Raw genomic sequence first — 13,609 nt, 5'->3', positions numbered from 1 at the left:
ACAAATTTTGTGCACCAGGCCTCTAGTAGACAAAATAAAAATAAATGAGCATACTGTGCTCAATAAAACTTTATTTGCACAAACAGGCTGTGAGCCAGACTTTTGACCCTTGCTCCAGGCTTTTATTCTACTGGCAAAAGGATAAGATTAGCTCAAAATTAAGGCAACTTTTGTATTTCTTTAAATAGTATATAATTGCCCTAGCTGGTTTGGCTCAGTGGATACAGCATTGGCCTGTGGACTGAAGAAGGGTCCCAGGTTCAATTCCAATCAAGGGCACATGACTGGGTTGCAGGTGGATCCCCAGTAGGAGGCACATGGGAGGCAGCCGATCAATGATTCTCATCATTATTGATGTTTCTATCTCTTCCCTTCTCCCTTCCTCTCTCTAAAAATCAATAAAAAATAAAATAAAATAAAAGGTATATTTCCTACTCATAAAAATACTAACTAGAATATAAACACCAAATGCATTATTTCTCTCAAAGTTTTTCCTCTCTTATTTTGCCTAACATACACTCAAAAATTTGACCAATTAGATTCATTTAAATTAATAAAATGCAAATGGTATTTAGAGAATCAGAGAGTCAAGAGAGAAAGAATTTATAATGAATTACATCTAACATCTGATTATAGTTAAGTGAACCATTAGAGAAAAAAGTAGGAGGATAAATATCATTAGTAGGGTAGGCCTAAGTATAGCCCAGTGGTGGAGCTTGTGGGGACTAAATTCTTCAATTCCTTAGGAGGACCTAACAGAGAGAAACCAAAAAAGGAAACAGGCAGGAATACACAGCTGTGAATCATCCTTTCTCCTTAACATTATCTACAGTTAATGTTAATAACTAATGTTAAGCCGGACTGGTATGGCTCAGTGGTCGAGCATCAACCTATGAACCAGGTCACAGTTTGATTCTGTCAAGGGCACATGCCTGGGTTGTGGGCTGGATCCCCAGTGTGGGACATGGAGGAGGCAGCAGATCAATGATTATCATCATCATCATCATCATCATCATCATCATCATCATGTTCGCTTGTTTGTTCATTTATTTATTTTTGTTAATCCTTGCCTGAGGATGTTTCCACTGATTTTTAGGGAGAGTGGAAGAGAGAGGGAGACAAAGAGAAAAATCGATGTGAGAGAAACACATCGATTGGTTGCCTCCTGCACAAGCTCTGACCAGGGTCTAAGCCAGGAGGAGCCTGCAATCAAGGTATGTGCCCTTGACTGGAATCGAACCTGGGACCCTTTGGTCCGCAGGCCGACACTCTATCCACTGAGGCAAACTGGCCAGGGCTCATCATTGATGTTTCTATCTTTCTCTCCTCCCTTCCTCTCTGAAAGCAATAAAATATATTAAAAACAACAACTACTACTACTACAACAAAAAACACAACCCCTCTACTAATGTTAATTAATAACAATGATTAACATTATCCATAGTTCCTGCTTCTGCCGAAATCTTTTTCTGCAAGTGCCTAAGAAAACTGTAGGGTATGGGTTCTAAGAAAAAATACAAATTCCTATGCTCCACACCTACGTTACAAAGGAGAAAACACATTTTCTTTCTTAAAAAACAACAACAAACTAACCAAGACAGTACTCTAATCCCTTATAATTCCCAGATTAGATCTGAGTAGTGAATTTGAAACATTTTTTAATTTTCCAGAAAATAGGTAGCACTTAACTGAGTGAAAATATATGTTAATCGCCCTAGCTGGTTTGGCTCAATGGATAGAGCGTCGGCCTGCGGACTGAGGGGTCCCAGGTTCGATTCCGGCCAAGGGCACATGCCCGGGTTGCGGGCTCGATCCCCAGTGGGGGGCGTGCAGGAGGCAGCCAATCAATGATTCTCTCTCATCATTGATGCTTATATCTCTCTTTCCCTCTCCCTTCCTCTCTAAAATCAATAAAATATATAAAAAAGAAAATATATGTTAATCAATGTATCTTCTAAAAACAATAATAGCTCCAAGACTGATGTGTGTCACTCAATTTTATTTGGGCTAGATAATGATAGTAGGGATAATTACGTGGGATGGCAAATGGAGAAAATAATTGTTTTATGGTTAGTACTACCTTTAAATATTAACTTTTAATATTTTCATATATACAGACCTTATGTGCAGGAATGAGGTTAATAAGGATGGAGTCCAATAATTCTTGAGTAACTCCATCACCTTCCATGATGATAGAACTCATCAAGTCTAGCATATGCATTTGTACCTTCTTATTGTGGCTATTGCTAAAAAAGAGGAAGAAACAGAAGATAAAAAAATCCAGGCATACAAAAAGAAAATTAAAACTTCCCAATTTAAAACAACTGTGTCAGATATATAAGAATTTTCGGTTGAAGGAACCATGCCAATATTGGCAAAGGAATTTTGGCTGCTCTATATACTTTTTCCTTCTGTTGATTATTATAATAGCCCTAAGTTATTGTAAAGCATTTTATAGAAACAAAGAACTTTAAAATGAATTAAGTCCTTACACAATTAGAATTCAAACAGTGAGTTAAATTCATAAAACAAAAATGTCTACTTGAAAGACCATTTATGTTTACATGGCTCCAGCTTAAAAAATTTTTAAGTATGAAAACAAAAATATTACAAGATAATGAAGGCAGTTTTTCATCCTTTTAGATCTTAATACATTCCCCAAAATAAAACAATAAACACACAAAAAAGTCTAAGTCATAAACTACATGCAAGTAAGTTACGCTGCATACATTTGTCACTAGAAGTTTTAGTTCACCAATACTGAAAATTGAAAGTTTGATATAAAATGCTTATGGGAACTTAGACTAGAAGGTTCTAAAAATGTCATCCTGTTCTCTCTCAAAGAATTGCAAACAATCAAAAAAATCAACAAGGTATAAAACCAAGGATCACTTTTGGTCCTGCTTCCTTAACCAGTTGAAGAGTCAACTAGTCCTCAATAAATACGCCTACTGCTGATACAAGCTTACCTAAAGAGACTGACTAAAAAAATGTTTTAACTAGTAGAACATCTAGACCTCTCCTTATGTCTGCATTTTAACTAAAGACTTGACCTGTCCAATTTCACACTTGTTAAAATATATATGCAAAGACAATTCAAGAGAAATGTTATAATTTAGTTATACCGCTATAGATGCAGGAAAATTTAAATCAAGACCAAATTAGCCTGGTCGGTGTTGCTCAGTGGTAGAGTGTCGACCTTGTGAGCTGGATCCCCAGTGTGGGGCGTGCAGAAGGCAGTGATCAATAATCTCTCTCATCATTGATGTTTCTATCTCTCTCTCCCTCTCCCTTCCTTCCTCTTTGAAATCAATAAAAATATCTAAAAAAAGACCACATTAAATTTTAATATAATTTATGTATTTCTCATCTATAGTTTAAAAAATTTTTTAATTTGAAATAATGTATAACAGACATCCTGGGCATTTAGTGGTAAAATGTACAGATGAAAAATTTAAATGTTGGTGGAAAATTTGTCATGTGTAGATACAGTTTTCTATAACTTTTAGAAAGACACCCCTTTTTCATGTCCTTCCAAATATTTTCATGTTAAGTCTTCTAAGAAAAACATTTCCTTGTAACTCTACAAGATCTTAGTGTATAAGCACAGCAAGAAAAAAGTCAAACAGAAATGCTTCAAAAATAACTTACTTGATCACTGAGAAGAGAGTCCTAAAAAGCTGAATAAAAATCTCATTGCAATCTTCCAATTCAAAGCAGATGTTATATGATTTAACCCAAGCTAAATTCTTAAATAAAAAAATAAAAATTATTTACACATACAAAAGCTACACAAAAGCAAACTTGTTAATAAAACTTAATTTTTAGAATTAAAAATCTATTTAAAACTTATAAAAGTCCAACATACAAAATTACAACTGTTAAAGTAGTCATGTACTCTGACTTTTAAAAAGACATTAACCTTGGCATTAACCTTCTCTAATTGAAAAATACTAAATTGTTAAGACATATATAACATACAAAATATAAAAAGCAATGAAAATTAATTCAACTTAATCCCTTTTTGGATTAGAAAAAAATAGAGAAGTATGAAAATAAAGTCCCAAATAATATAACAGTTTTCCCAGTGGAATATACTTTATCTTTTCAGGACATGAGGAACAAAAAAATAAAATAAAAGACATTTTATTAAGTGAGGTTGGTATAAAACAAAGATTCACTTAACATTATAAAATTAGTATTAAGAATTTTCTACTATGTGAATCAGAGTGATATTTTTAAAATAAAAAATTTTGTTTACCTCTAATAAATAAAAGTATCTATTAAACTGCGGACTCTTTGTATCCTCCAAACCTTTTAATTGTCTGGTAATAAACAAAAATATGTCCTGTTAAAAAAATGATAAAATATATTAATTTAGACACAAATACATATCATTCTTTCACAATACACTAATAGTGTGTGTGTGTGTGTGTGTGTGTGTGTGTGTGTGTGTGTGTGTGTGTTTATTCTCTCTTAAAAACTACAATAAAAGAAAATTCTCCTTTGGCCAAATGACTTGAGACTAGCCTATTCAAAATAACTGAAAAAGAGCAAATATAAAATTACATCCTTTAAAAGCAAAAACAAAGAGCATATTTGATAAGCTCTAGTGAGATGTAGGCCTCTTCTCAGGCCGGAGCTCACTGAGGGAGAAGGCCATGCTCAGTTTGAGCACCAAGATCATGAATCCCAACAGCAATAAACCAGAAGAGTTCATGTCCAGCAGCTCCCAAGCTCTGCTGAGGCTGGAGATAAACTCGGACCTCAAGGACCAGCTACGGGAGCTGAACATCACAGTGAGTAAGGATGTTGAAGCTGGTGGCAGTTGGAAAGCTATTTATAATCTTTGTTCTGGTTCCTCAACTGAAGTCTTTCCAAAAAGTCCAAGTCCAGCTGGTATGAGAGCTGGAGATAAAGTTCAGTGGGAAGCACAGTGTCTTTATCACTCTGGAGAATTCTGCTTAAGCCAACTCGAAAAAGCTGTACAAAGAATAAGCAAAAACATCCCAGGAGCTGCACAATTGATAGCCATGCATGACTGGAGGACTTGGTTTTCCCAAGTGAAATTGTGGGTAAGAGACTTCGCATGAACCTGGATGGCAGCCGGCTCATTAAAGGCTCATTTGGATAAAGCCCAGCAGAACAATGTGAAGCACAAGGTTGAAACTTTTTCTGGTGTCTATAAGCTCCCAGACTGCCCTACCTTGCAGGCCTGGTCCCTCCCAACTGCCTTCCCCTGCTGGCCTGCAAGGAAAGGCAATTGAGGGCGATCAGGCCAGCAGGGGAGGGCAGTTGGGAGGGACCAGGCCTGCAAGGGAGGGCAGTTGGGGGGGACCAGGATTGCAGAGGAGGGAAGTTGGGGGCGACCAGACCTGCAGGGAAGGGCAGATGGGGCAGACCCAGGCCTGCAGGGGAGAGCAGTTGGGACTCTTCAACGGGAAAGAATGTTAATTTTGAACTCCCAGAATTTCAGTTGTAAACAAAAATGACTAATAAAATATTGTTCTCAGTAGAAGCAAAAAATAAATATTACTACAAATTTTTAGGCTTTCTCATTCTGACAGAACCATAGATTTATGTGTTGTTACTCTTCTTCTACAACAGAATTTCCATTTTACTATCTGTAGTGTGCATGATAGCAAACAATTATTTTTCATTTTGAGGACCTGGACACAAGTCTTTCTGTTACTATTTCCTACATGTAAATAATAATTTTCAGTACCTACTTTTGAATTTGACTTGTGACTTCAAAGTTGTGTGGAACAAAAGCAGTAATAGATTGGTCCAAAGGTTGTACTTTTCAGGATGATAGTGCTTCATTATTTAATAAGCTTTCTTTAGAAGTTTTAATCCAAAATAATATTAATGTGGGGCAAACCCATTTTACGATTACTTAAAAGAAAGCAGTCAGGCCCTAGCTAGTTTGGCTCAGTGGATAGAGCATCAGCCTGTGGACTGAAGGGTCCTGGGTTTGATTCCGGTCAAGGGCACATGCCCGGGTTGTGGGCTCAATCCCCAGTAGGAGGCGTGCAGGAGGCAGCCGATCACTGATTCTCTCTCAACATTGATGTTTTTCTCTCTCTCTCCCTCTCCCTTCCTCTCTGAAATCAAGAAATGTGATTACACTCTAAAAAAGGAGAATATGCAAATTGACCATCACTCCAACACAAAAGATGGCTGCCCCCATGTGGACACAAGATGGTCACAAGATGGCCAGCAGGGGAGGACAGTTGGGAGGGACCAGGCCTGCAAGGGAGGGCAGTTGGGGGTGCTCAAGCCTGCAGAGGAGGGAAGTTGGGGGCAACCGGACCTGCGGTGGGGGGGGGGGAGGGGGCAGTTAGGGGCAAACAGGCTGGCAAGGGAGCAGTTAGGCATCAATCAGGCTGGCAGGGGAGTGGTTAGGGGGTGATCAGGCTGGCAGGCAGAAGCAGTTAGGGGCAATCAGGCAGGCAGGCAGGCAGGCAGGCGAGCAGTTGGGAGCCAGCAGTCCTGGATTGTGGGAGGGATGTCCAACTGCCCTCCAGGGGTCCCAGATTGGAGAGGGTGCAGGCTGGGCTGAGGGACACCCCCCTCCCCCGTGCACGAATTTCGTGCACCGGGCCTCTAGTGTGTGTGTGTGTGTGTGTGTGTGTGTGTGTGTGTGTAAAGAAAGCAGTGAGGATTAAAATTTTCCAAGAATAAAATTATTCAAAATATGAAATCAGCTCAAGATTAATTCAAAAAAGGAGCTCCTCAAACATTTCAAACAAAGGCAGAACCACCAAGATGAACAGTTTTGCATGTAGAATATCTTGCAGGGAAAATAATCATTTGAATGTGCAAGTTCTGTTATACTGTTGTTTTTTTAAATACTAGTATGTGTTTTTTTTGTTTTATTTCAGAGAAGAAGGGAGAGGAAGAGAGAGATTGAAACATCAATGATCAGCTGTCTCCTGCACGCCCCTACTGAGATCCAGCCTGCAACCCAGGCATGTGCCCTTGACCGGAATCGAACCCAGGACCCTTCAGTCCCCAGACCCAGGCTCTATCCACTGAGCCAAAGCAGGTAGGGCTATACCATTGTTTTAAAAGGTGTCATTAATACATTATTATCCCTTCAATTCAGCCATCTGGGCTCTGTGATGAGTAATCTTGAAGGTTAGATATGAGCAAATATGGACTAGCTTTGATGTTTTCAACATCTCACAAAAATGCCAGGCATTTTTATAGATATTCAATGAAAAGTAACTGAATTAAAAGCTTGTTTTGCAACTTACAATAAAATATATTTTTTTGTTTTTTAATTTTTTCAATTAATTTTTTAGAGAGAGAAACACTGATTTGTTGTTCCACTCATCCATGCACTCATCAGTTAATTCTTTTTTATGTGCCCTGACCAGGGAATGAACCTGCAACCTTGGTGTATTGGGACGATGCTCAAACCAAATGAGCAACCCGGTCAGGGCTTATGACATAATCTTACTATGACAAGATGAACAATATTAAAGTTATGTTCCTAAAGGTAAGATAAACTATAAAAGTAAACCAATTCTGTAAAGATTGTATTTACCTTAAGTTTATCATGGGAAGTATATGGAGCTTCTGGGGCATAGATTCGAAAGATGTCAGCCAAACAACATGCTACAAGGAGACGCACATCTTTATTGGGATTCCTGAGGAAAAATTCAGATGCAAGATGCAAGGCTAGTGGGAGATACTGCTGTTTTTCATCTTCTGAGTCCTGATCCATATCCATAAAAGTTTTTACTACCATCTGTAAAAATGTATAAAAGAAAAATATAATCAACATCTGATATTCAGAAATCAGTGGTGGACATACATTTAAAAAAAATTATCATTATGCCCGGCCAGTGGCTGAGCATTGACCCATGAACCAGGAGGTCACAGTTCCATTCCCAGTCAGAGCATATGTGGGAGTGGGGGTTGGGGAGGGGGAACCCAATTGATGTGTCTATCTCTCCCTCTAAAATAAATAAAAAAATATTTTAAAAAAATTATCATTACAACACAAATGAATCGAATAATCAATTAGTATCAGAGTATTCAAAATCACATTTTGTAAATATCCATTTAAGAATTTGGGTAAAGACATAAGCATGAACAAGTATCAACTTTTGGATTACTCACAGACACATTATCTGCATTTGCACCAGATTTATGAAGAATATAAGATTCTCATAATTCATTTTATATCTAGTGCAGGTAAAATGTTTTGGGCCTCAAGTGCACAACCAAATTCATTTGATATTTTGCGATATTATTGATGTTTCTTTTATTATCAAATCTGCCTTCATTTAGGCTCCTTAAAACTGCTATTTTATTTCACACTTTAAGAGTTTTGCAATTCACAATAGAAAGCAGTGTTTAAATATTTTTATGTAGTTGTTATTCTGACTAAAAGCTTTAGTTATAAAATAACCTCTGCTGTTCCTTATGGTCACAAAATTTAACAAATTCACATTTTAGAATTACTCTAAAAAGCCAAAAAAGTATAACTGTAAAAATCCATAATTTCTCAGCCTCAGAAAATAACCACTATTAACATTTTTTGTGTATTTTATGCTGTTTTGTTTTCTCTGTAAAGATGCAAATAACCATCCCATAATTCATTTCTCAAATCATGATCATTTCCTCATGATTTGAAATTTCTTTAAAAGTAGGTTTTTATTGATTTCAGAGAGGAAGGGAGAGGGAAAGAGATAGAAACATCAATAATATCAAGCCTTCGCCTGACATTCTGCTGTTGTAGCTTCATATCTTGGTTTAGTTACATAGTCACAGTCTGTGAGAGTCTGCTTTTAAGTTACAAACATCCCTGTGAGATTTAATAACTAGTAAGCCTTATATCTTGGTTATCTATTAACATTTTAGTAGAAATTGTTATCTAGTTGGAATTAAGAATGATACAGAAGAGACCTAGCTGGTTTGGTTCAGTGGATAGAGCATCAGCTTGCAGACTGAAGGGTCCTCAGTTCTATTCCAGTCAAGGACACATGCCTGGATTGCGGGCTCAAACCCCAGTAGGGAACATGCAAGAGGCAGCTGAACAATGATTCTCTCTATTCATAGATTTTTTTTCTCTCTCTCCCCTTTCCCTTCTCGGAAATCAATAAAAATATATTTTTTAAAAAGTTAAAAAAAAAAAAAGAGAGAGAGAGAGAATGATATAGAAGATAAGTACCTGAAACTTAGGAATTCTTAGAGATCAAAGATAATCATAACATTCACTTTGGTAGGACTAGCAAGGCCACCTGAAATCATCTTATATAGAACCCTTCTACTCAGACATAATTCACCTAACCTCAACCAACAAAACTCCTATTTACAGATGAGTAAAACTAAGAATCGGTTTAAATCCTAATGCAAGATGACAAAAGTAAAAGGAGAGAGCACACAAACCAGAGATATTTGGCCCTTATTTTATAAGAAAGAGCCACTTAATTGTTCTTAAGCAATACCATAATATGGTCAGATTTGCATTTCATGAAAATTAATCTTCCGCTAAGAGGTAGCCAATAAAGGAATGCCTTGTTCACAAGGTTAATGGATCCATGAAAGGTAATTTGGCAAGACTTTCAAGTCATTAGAGACATCTAACCAAGTATTCTGAAGCAGTCAGAGTAAGAGGGAGCTGAGAGATAAAGTGAAACAGGCAAATGGTACTCCTAAATGCTACAACAAAGGAACTTTAAATAAGATTATATAAGATATGGGAGTCATAAAAAAGGTTTTTTGGTCAGTTAAAAAGATGAAAGATGTGTATTTGTCATTTATTGCTATGTGACAAAACACCCCCAAACAATAATCTATACTAATAAAAGGGTAATATGCAAATTGGTCAGGACACCCTCACCGTAATGACTGAACAGCAGGTTGCGTAGGGTGACCAGGCCAGCAGGGGGCTAGTGAGGGACGACTACATGACTGAACAGCAGGCTGCATGGGGCAACCAGGCCAACGGGGGCGGGGGAGAAGAGGCAGTGAGGGGCGACCAGGCTGGCAGAGGGAGGCAGTGAGGGGCGACCAGGCAGGCAGGAGGGGCAGTTGGCGGCAACCAGGCTGGCAGGGAGGGTAGTTAGGGGCAATCAGGCCATCAGGCAGTGGCAGTTAGGGGTGATCAGGCTGCCAGCGGGGGGAAATCAGGCAGGCAGGTAGGTGAGCAGTTAGGAGCCCTTGGTCCTGGATTATGAGAGAGATGTCCAACTGTTGGTTTAGGCCCGATACCCAGGATCAGGCCTAAACCAGCAGTCGGACATCCCCCGAGGAGTCCCGGATTGGAGAGGGTGCAGGCTGGGCTAAGGGGACCCCCCCCCCATGCACGAATTTCGTGCACAGGGCCTCTAGTAAACAATAATAAGTATTTATTTATCACACAGTTTCTGTGGAAAAGGAATTGGAGTGGCTTAGCAAGGTGGGTTTAGTTTGGAATCTCTCATGAAATTGTATAATTAGTCAAGGTTACAGTCATCTGAAGGCTTGATTCATTGAATTATGAACGAAATAACTAGTTTAGACAATCTCTAAATGTACACTAATCTTTCTATAACAACACCGCCCTTCTGGGGTGAAATCATGTAAATTTTGGAGTTTAATAAGCCTTACCATTTTTATATTAAGTGATGGTTCACTCACTACAAGGTGTACAGGTTAATAATGCGGATTTTATAATAAAAGAAAACACGATAAGTTGAAAGTGCTTTATTCAAAGTAATGTCCATCGCTAGCTACACATTTCCCCCATCTTTCAGGTAATTTGTGGATACTGTCCCAATAGAACTTTTCTTGTTTTGAGGCAAACCATTCAGAGATCCAATTTTCCACATCTTCGTATGTTTTGAAGTGCTGCTCAGATAGTGCATGTGCCATCGATCAGAACAAGTGGTAATCTGAAGGAGCAAGGTCTGATGAATACAGTGGGTGGGTTAATACTTCCCAGGCAAGTGTCTTTAACTGGTTTTGAAGTGTGTGTGATGGTGCATTATCATGATGCAAAATTACTTTGCAGTGTCTTCTGGAACATTCTGGTTGTTTCACGATCAAAGCGTGGTTCAAATTGATTATTTGTTGTCAGTAGTGATCAGTATTAATGGTTACACCTGGTTTTAAAAGCTCATAATACACCACACCTTCCTGATCCCACCAAACGCAGAACATTGTCTTCTTTCCAAAGCGATTTGACTTTGCAGTCGATGTTGATGGTTTACCTGGATCAACCCATGATTTTGTGCATTTGGGATTCTCAAAATAAGTCCACTTTTCATCACCAGTCACAATTCGATGCAAAAAAGACTTTCTTTTGTGCCGTTGAAGCAACATTTTACTGATGACTTTTCGGTTTTCCATTTGTCTTTCGTTCAGTTGAGGTGGCACCCATTTTCCTTCCTTTAAAATCTTTCCCATTGCTTGTAAACGATCAGAAATTGTTTGTTGAACAACATTAATCTTTCTGCAAGTTGTTTTCGAGTTTGACACGCATCTTCATCCAATCATGCTTGTAATAGTTGGTCTTCAAACTTTTTGGTTGACCTGGACGTTCTTTGTCTTTCACATCGAAATCATCACTTTTAAAGCATTTAAACAAGCGTTCTCAAGTATCTTGAGATGGAGCATGTTCACAATAAGCTTCCCGAAGTATACGGTAACTTTCAGCAGCACTTTTCTTCAAAATAATGAATTAAAACTTCCCGCAAAAGCTTTTTTTGGCATGAAATTCGACATTTTTAAGCGTAAAATATCTATGATGTTAACACCTTCAGAAAATTTGACATATGAAGTTTTGAAGCTTGTTGTCAATACAACAAAATAGCATACATGTCAAATTGCATATATATCAACATATGTGTAACTCCATCTATTGAAAAAAATCCGCATTATTATCCAGTACACCTGGTAAGTATATACATATGGACTGCCAGATAAGAATGAGCACTGAACTATTTGCCAAAATATAATCCAACGTGGTTTCATATAATTATTTGTAACAAGTTATTTTATCTAATACACATTTGAGGTGAAATTTAAGAGAAGCGGATGAAGCAGGGGCAGTTAATGCATATGTCATTAGAACTAAAAAATTTAAAACTCTATCCAATAAACATTCTAATTTTGGAGTTCAACACATTAGAGCAATTTTTGGACCTACAGCTCAAAGATAAAGCGACTTGCTCAACAAATCCGTAATATTAGTATTGTCTTTTTGTTGCACCTAGATTGTAATTTTTTTTTTTAAACAGAGAGGAAGGGAGAGGGATAGAGTCAGAAACATCAGGAGAGAGAAACATCGATCAGCTGCCTCCTGCACACTCCCTACTGGGTATGTGCCCGCAACCGCAACCAAGGTACATGCCCTTGACTGGAATCGAACCTGGGACCCTTCAGTCCGTAGGCCAACGTTCTATCCACTGAGCCAAAATGGTTAGGGCAGTGGTAGGCTAGATTGTAAATTTTTTAAAAAGAAAACCCCAATATTCTTAAGGGCCCAGACTGCTATTTCAAGTGAGTTAGCTCCATACTGAATACAACTGATAAAACTTACATTGCATTATCATCACACCTAGTTTAGGCCCTTTTAACCTCAGACCTGATTTTAATTTCCTTAATTCTCAAAATCAAATGAAGTACTTCCAAGTAACTCTTTAAGTGTCCATGGACAGATAAATGAATAAAGAAATTGTGGTGTGTGTGTGTGTGTGTGTGTGTACACACTGAATATATAAACACACACTGAAGTTTCCATTGACAGATAAATGGGTAAAGAAATTATGTATTTCTTTACACACACAGTACACACACAGACAGACACACTCACAGTGAATATACACACATTGAATTATTACTCAGCTGTAAAAATTAATGAAATCTTGCTACTTGTAGTAACATGGATAGACCTTGAGGACATTATACTAAGTAAAATAATCCAGACAGAGAAAGACAAATACTGTATGATCTTTCTTATATGTGGAATCTTAAAAACAAAACACCAAGCTCATAGATACAGAGAACAGATTGGTGGTTGACAGAGGCAGAGGGTGAGGGGTGGGAGAAATGAATAAACTATTTGTGGGTTGTTTTTCTGTTTAAATAAATTAAAAAATTTATAATTTTCAAAAAGAAACAAAGAAACACTGCACCTGAACAGGAGGAACAAATAAACAACAGCAAAGCTTCAATACAGTTATTTCATTCCATTTCAGCAAATTAAATTATTGTTTGGGCAAAATTCAATAATCTATTTTTCTAATAAACCACTAGAGACTAACTGAACATATAATTTCTTTTGCTACTAACATAGTCAAGTTTAGTATTCTTTAATGAAGCAAGTTTATTATTTCATATCTAAGTTGTGTATGGAAAAGTTAGATGTTACACATTCACTATCTGCTTTCTGAACTCCAAACCCAATTCTATTAGCCCCAAACCATTTAATAAGTATGTGCTACAAAACTACAATTTTAATAATTCCTGAAAGTTTCTAAATTAGAGGATACGTTTTACCCCATTTGTTTCTACCTTAGAGATAACCAGTACTATTGGGGTTCTAAAAATAACCTTAATACTGATCACAACAGAGACAGTCATCATAAAAGCTATTTTTAGTTTCAAGGGA

The 13,609-nt window shown here is 37.5% G+C and overlaps 1 protein-coding gene and 1 pseudogene across 4 annotated transcripts in view; one reads left to right on the top strand and one right to left on the bottom strand.

Annotated features, from left to right (window-relative positions):
* The window catches only part of PDS5A (PDS5 cohesin associated factor A), a 98,942-nt gene that overhangs the window by 69,691 nt on the left and 15,642 nt on the right, over positions 1-13,609 (bottom strand). For all 3 annotated transcript variants that reach the window (XM_079769100.1, XM_079769101.1, XM_079769102.1), the window contains exons 3-6: positions 7,553-7,756; positions 4,262-4,348; positions 3,652-3,749; positions 2,120-2,246 (exon numbers count right to left, since the gene is read on the bottom strand). In XM_079769100.1, the coding sequence (XP_079625226.1) occupies positions 2,120-2,246; positions 3,652-3,749; positions 4,262-4,348; positions 7,553-7,756 (516 nt within the window). The remainder of the gene's footprint in view (positions 1-2,119; positions 2,247-3,651; positions 3,750-4,261; positions 4,349-7,552; positions 7,757-13,609) is intronic.
* On the top strand, positions 4,467-6,073 carry LOC307098407 (small ribosomal subunit protein eS7-like; annotated as a pseudogene). Its single transcript, XR_013815291.1, has 2 exons — positions 4,467-5,218; positions 5,355-6,073. The product of XR_013815291.1 is annotated as a small ribosomal subunit protein eS7-like (transcript).

This window comes from Cnephaeus nilssonii (assembly GCF_951640355.1).
Source record: "Cnephaeus nilssonii genome assembly, chromosome: 1".
Taxonomy (NCBI): Eukaryota; Metazoa; Chordata; class Mammalia; order Chiroptera; family Vespertilionidae; genus Cnephaeus; species Cnephaeus nilssonii.
The sequence above is the reverse complement of the archived record's forward strand: the minus strand, read 5'-3'. Positions and strand labels throughout refer to the sequence as shown.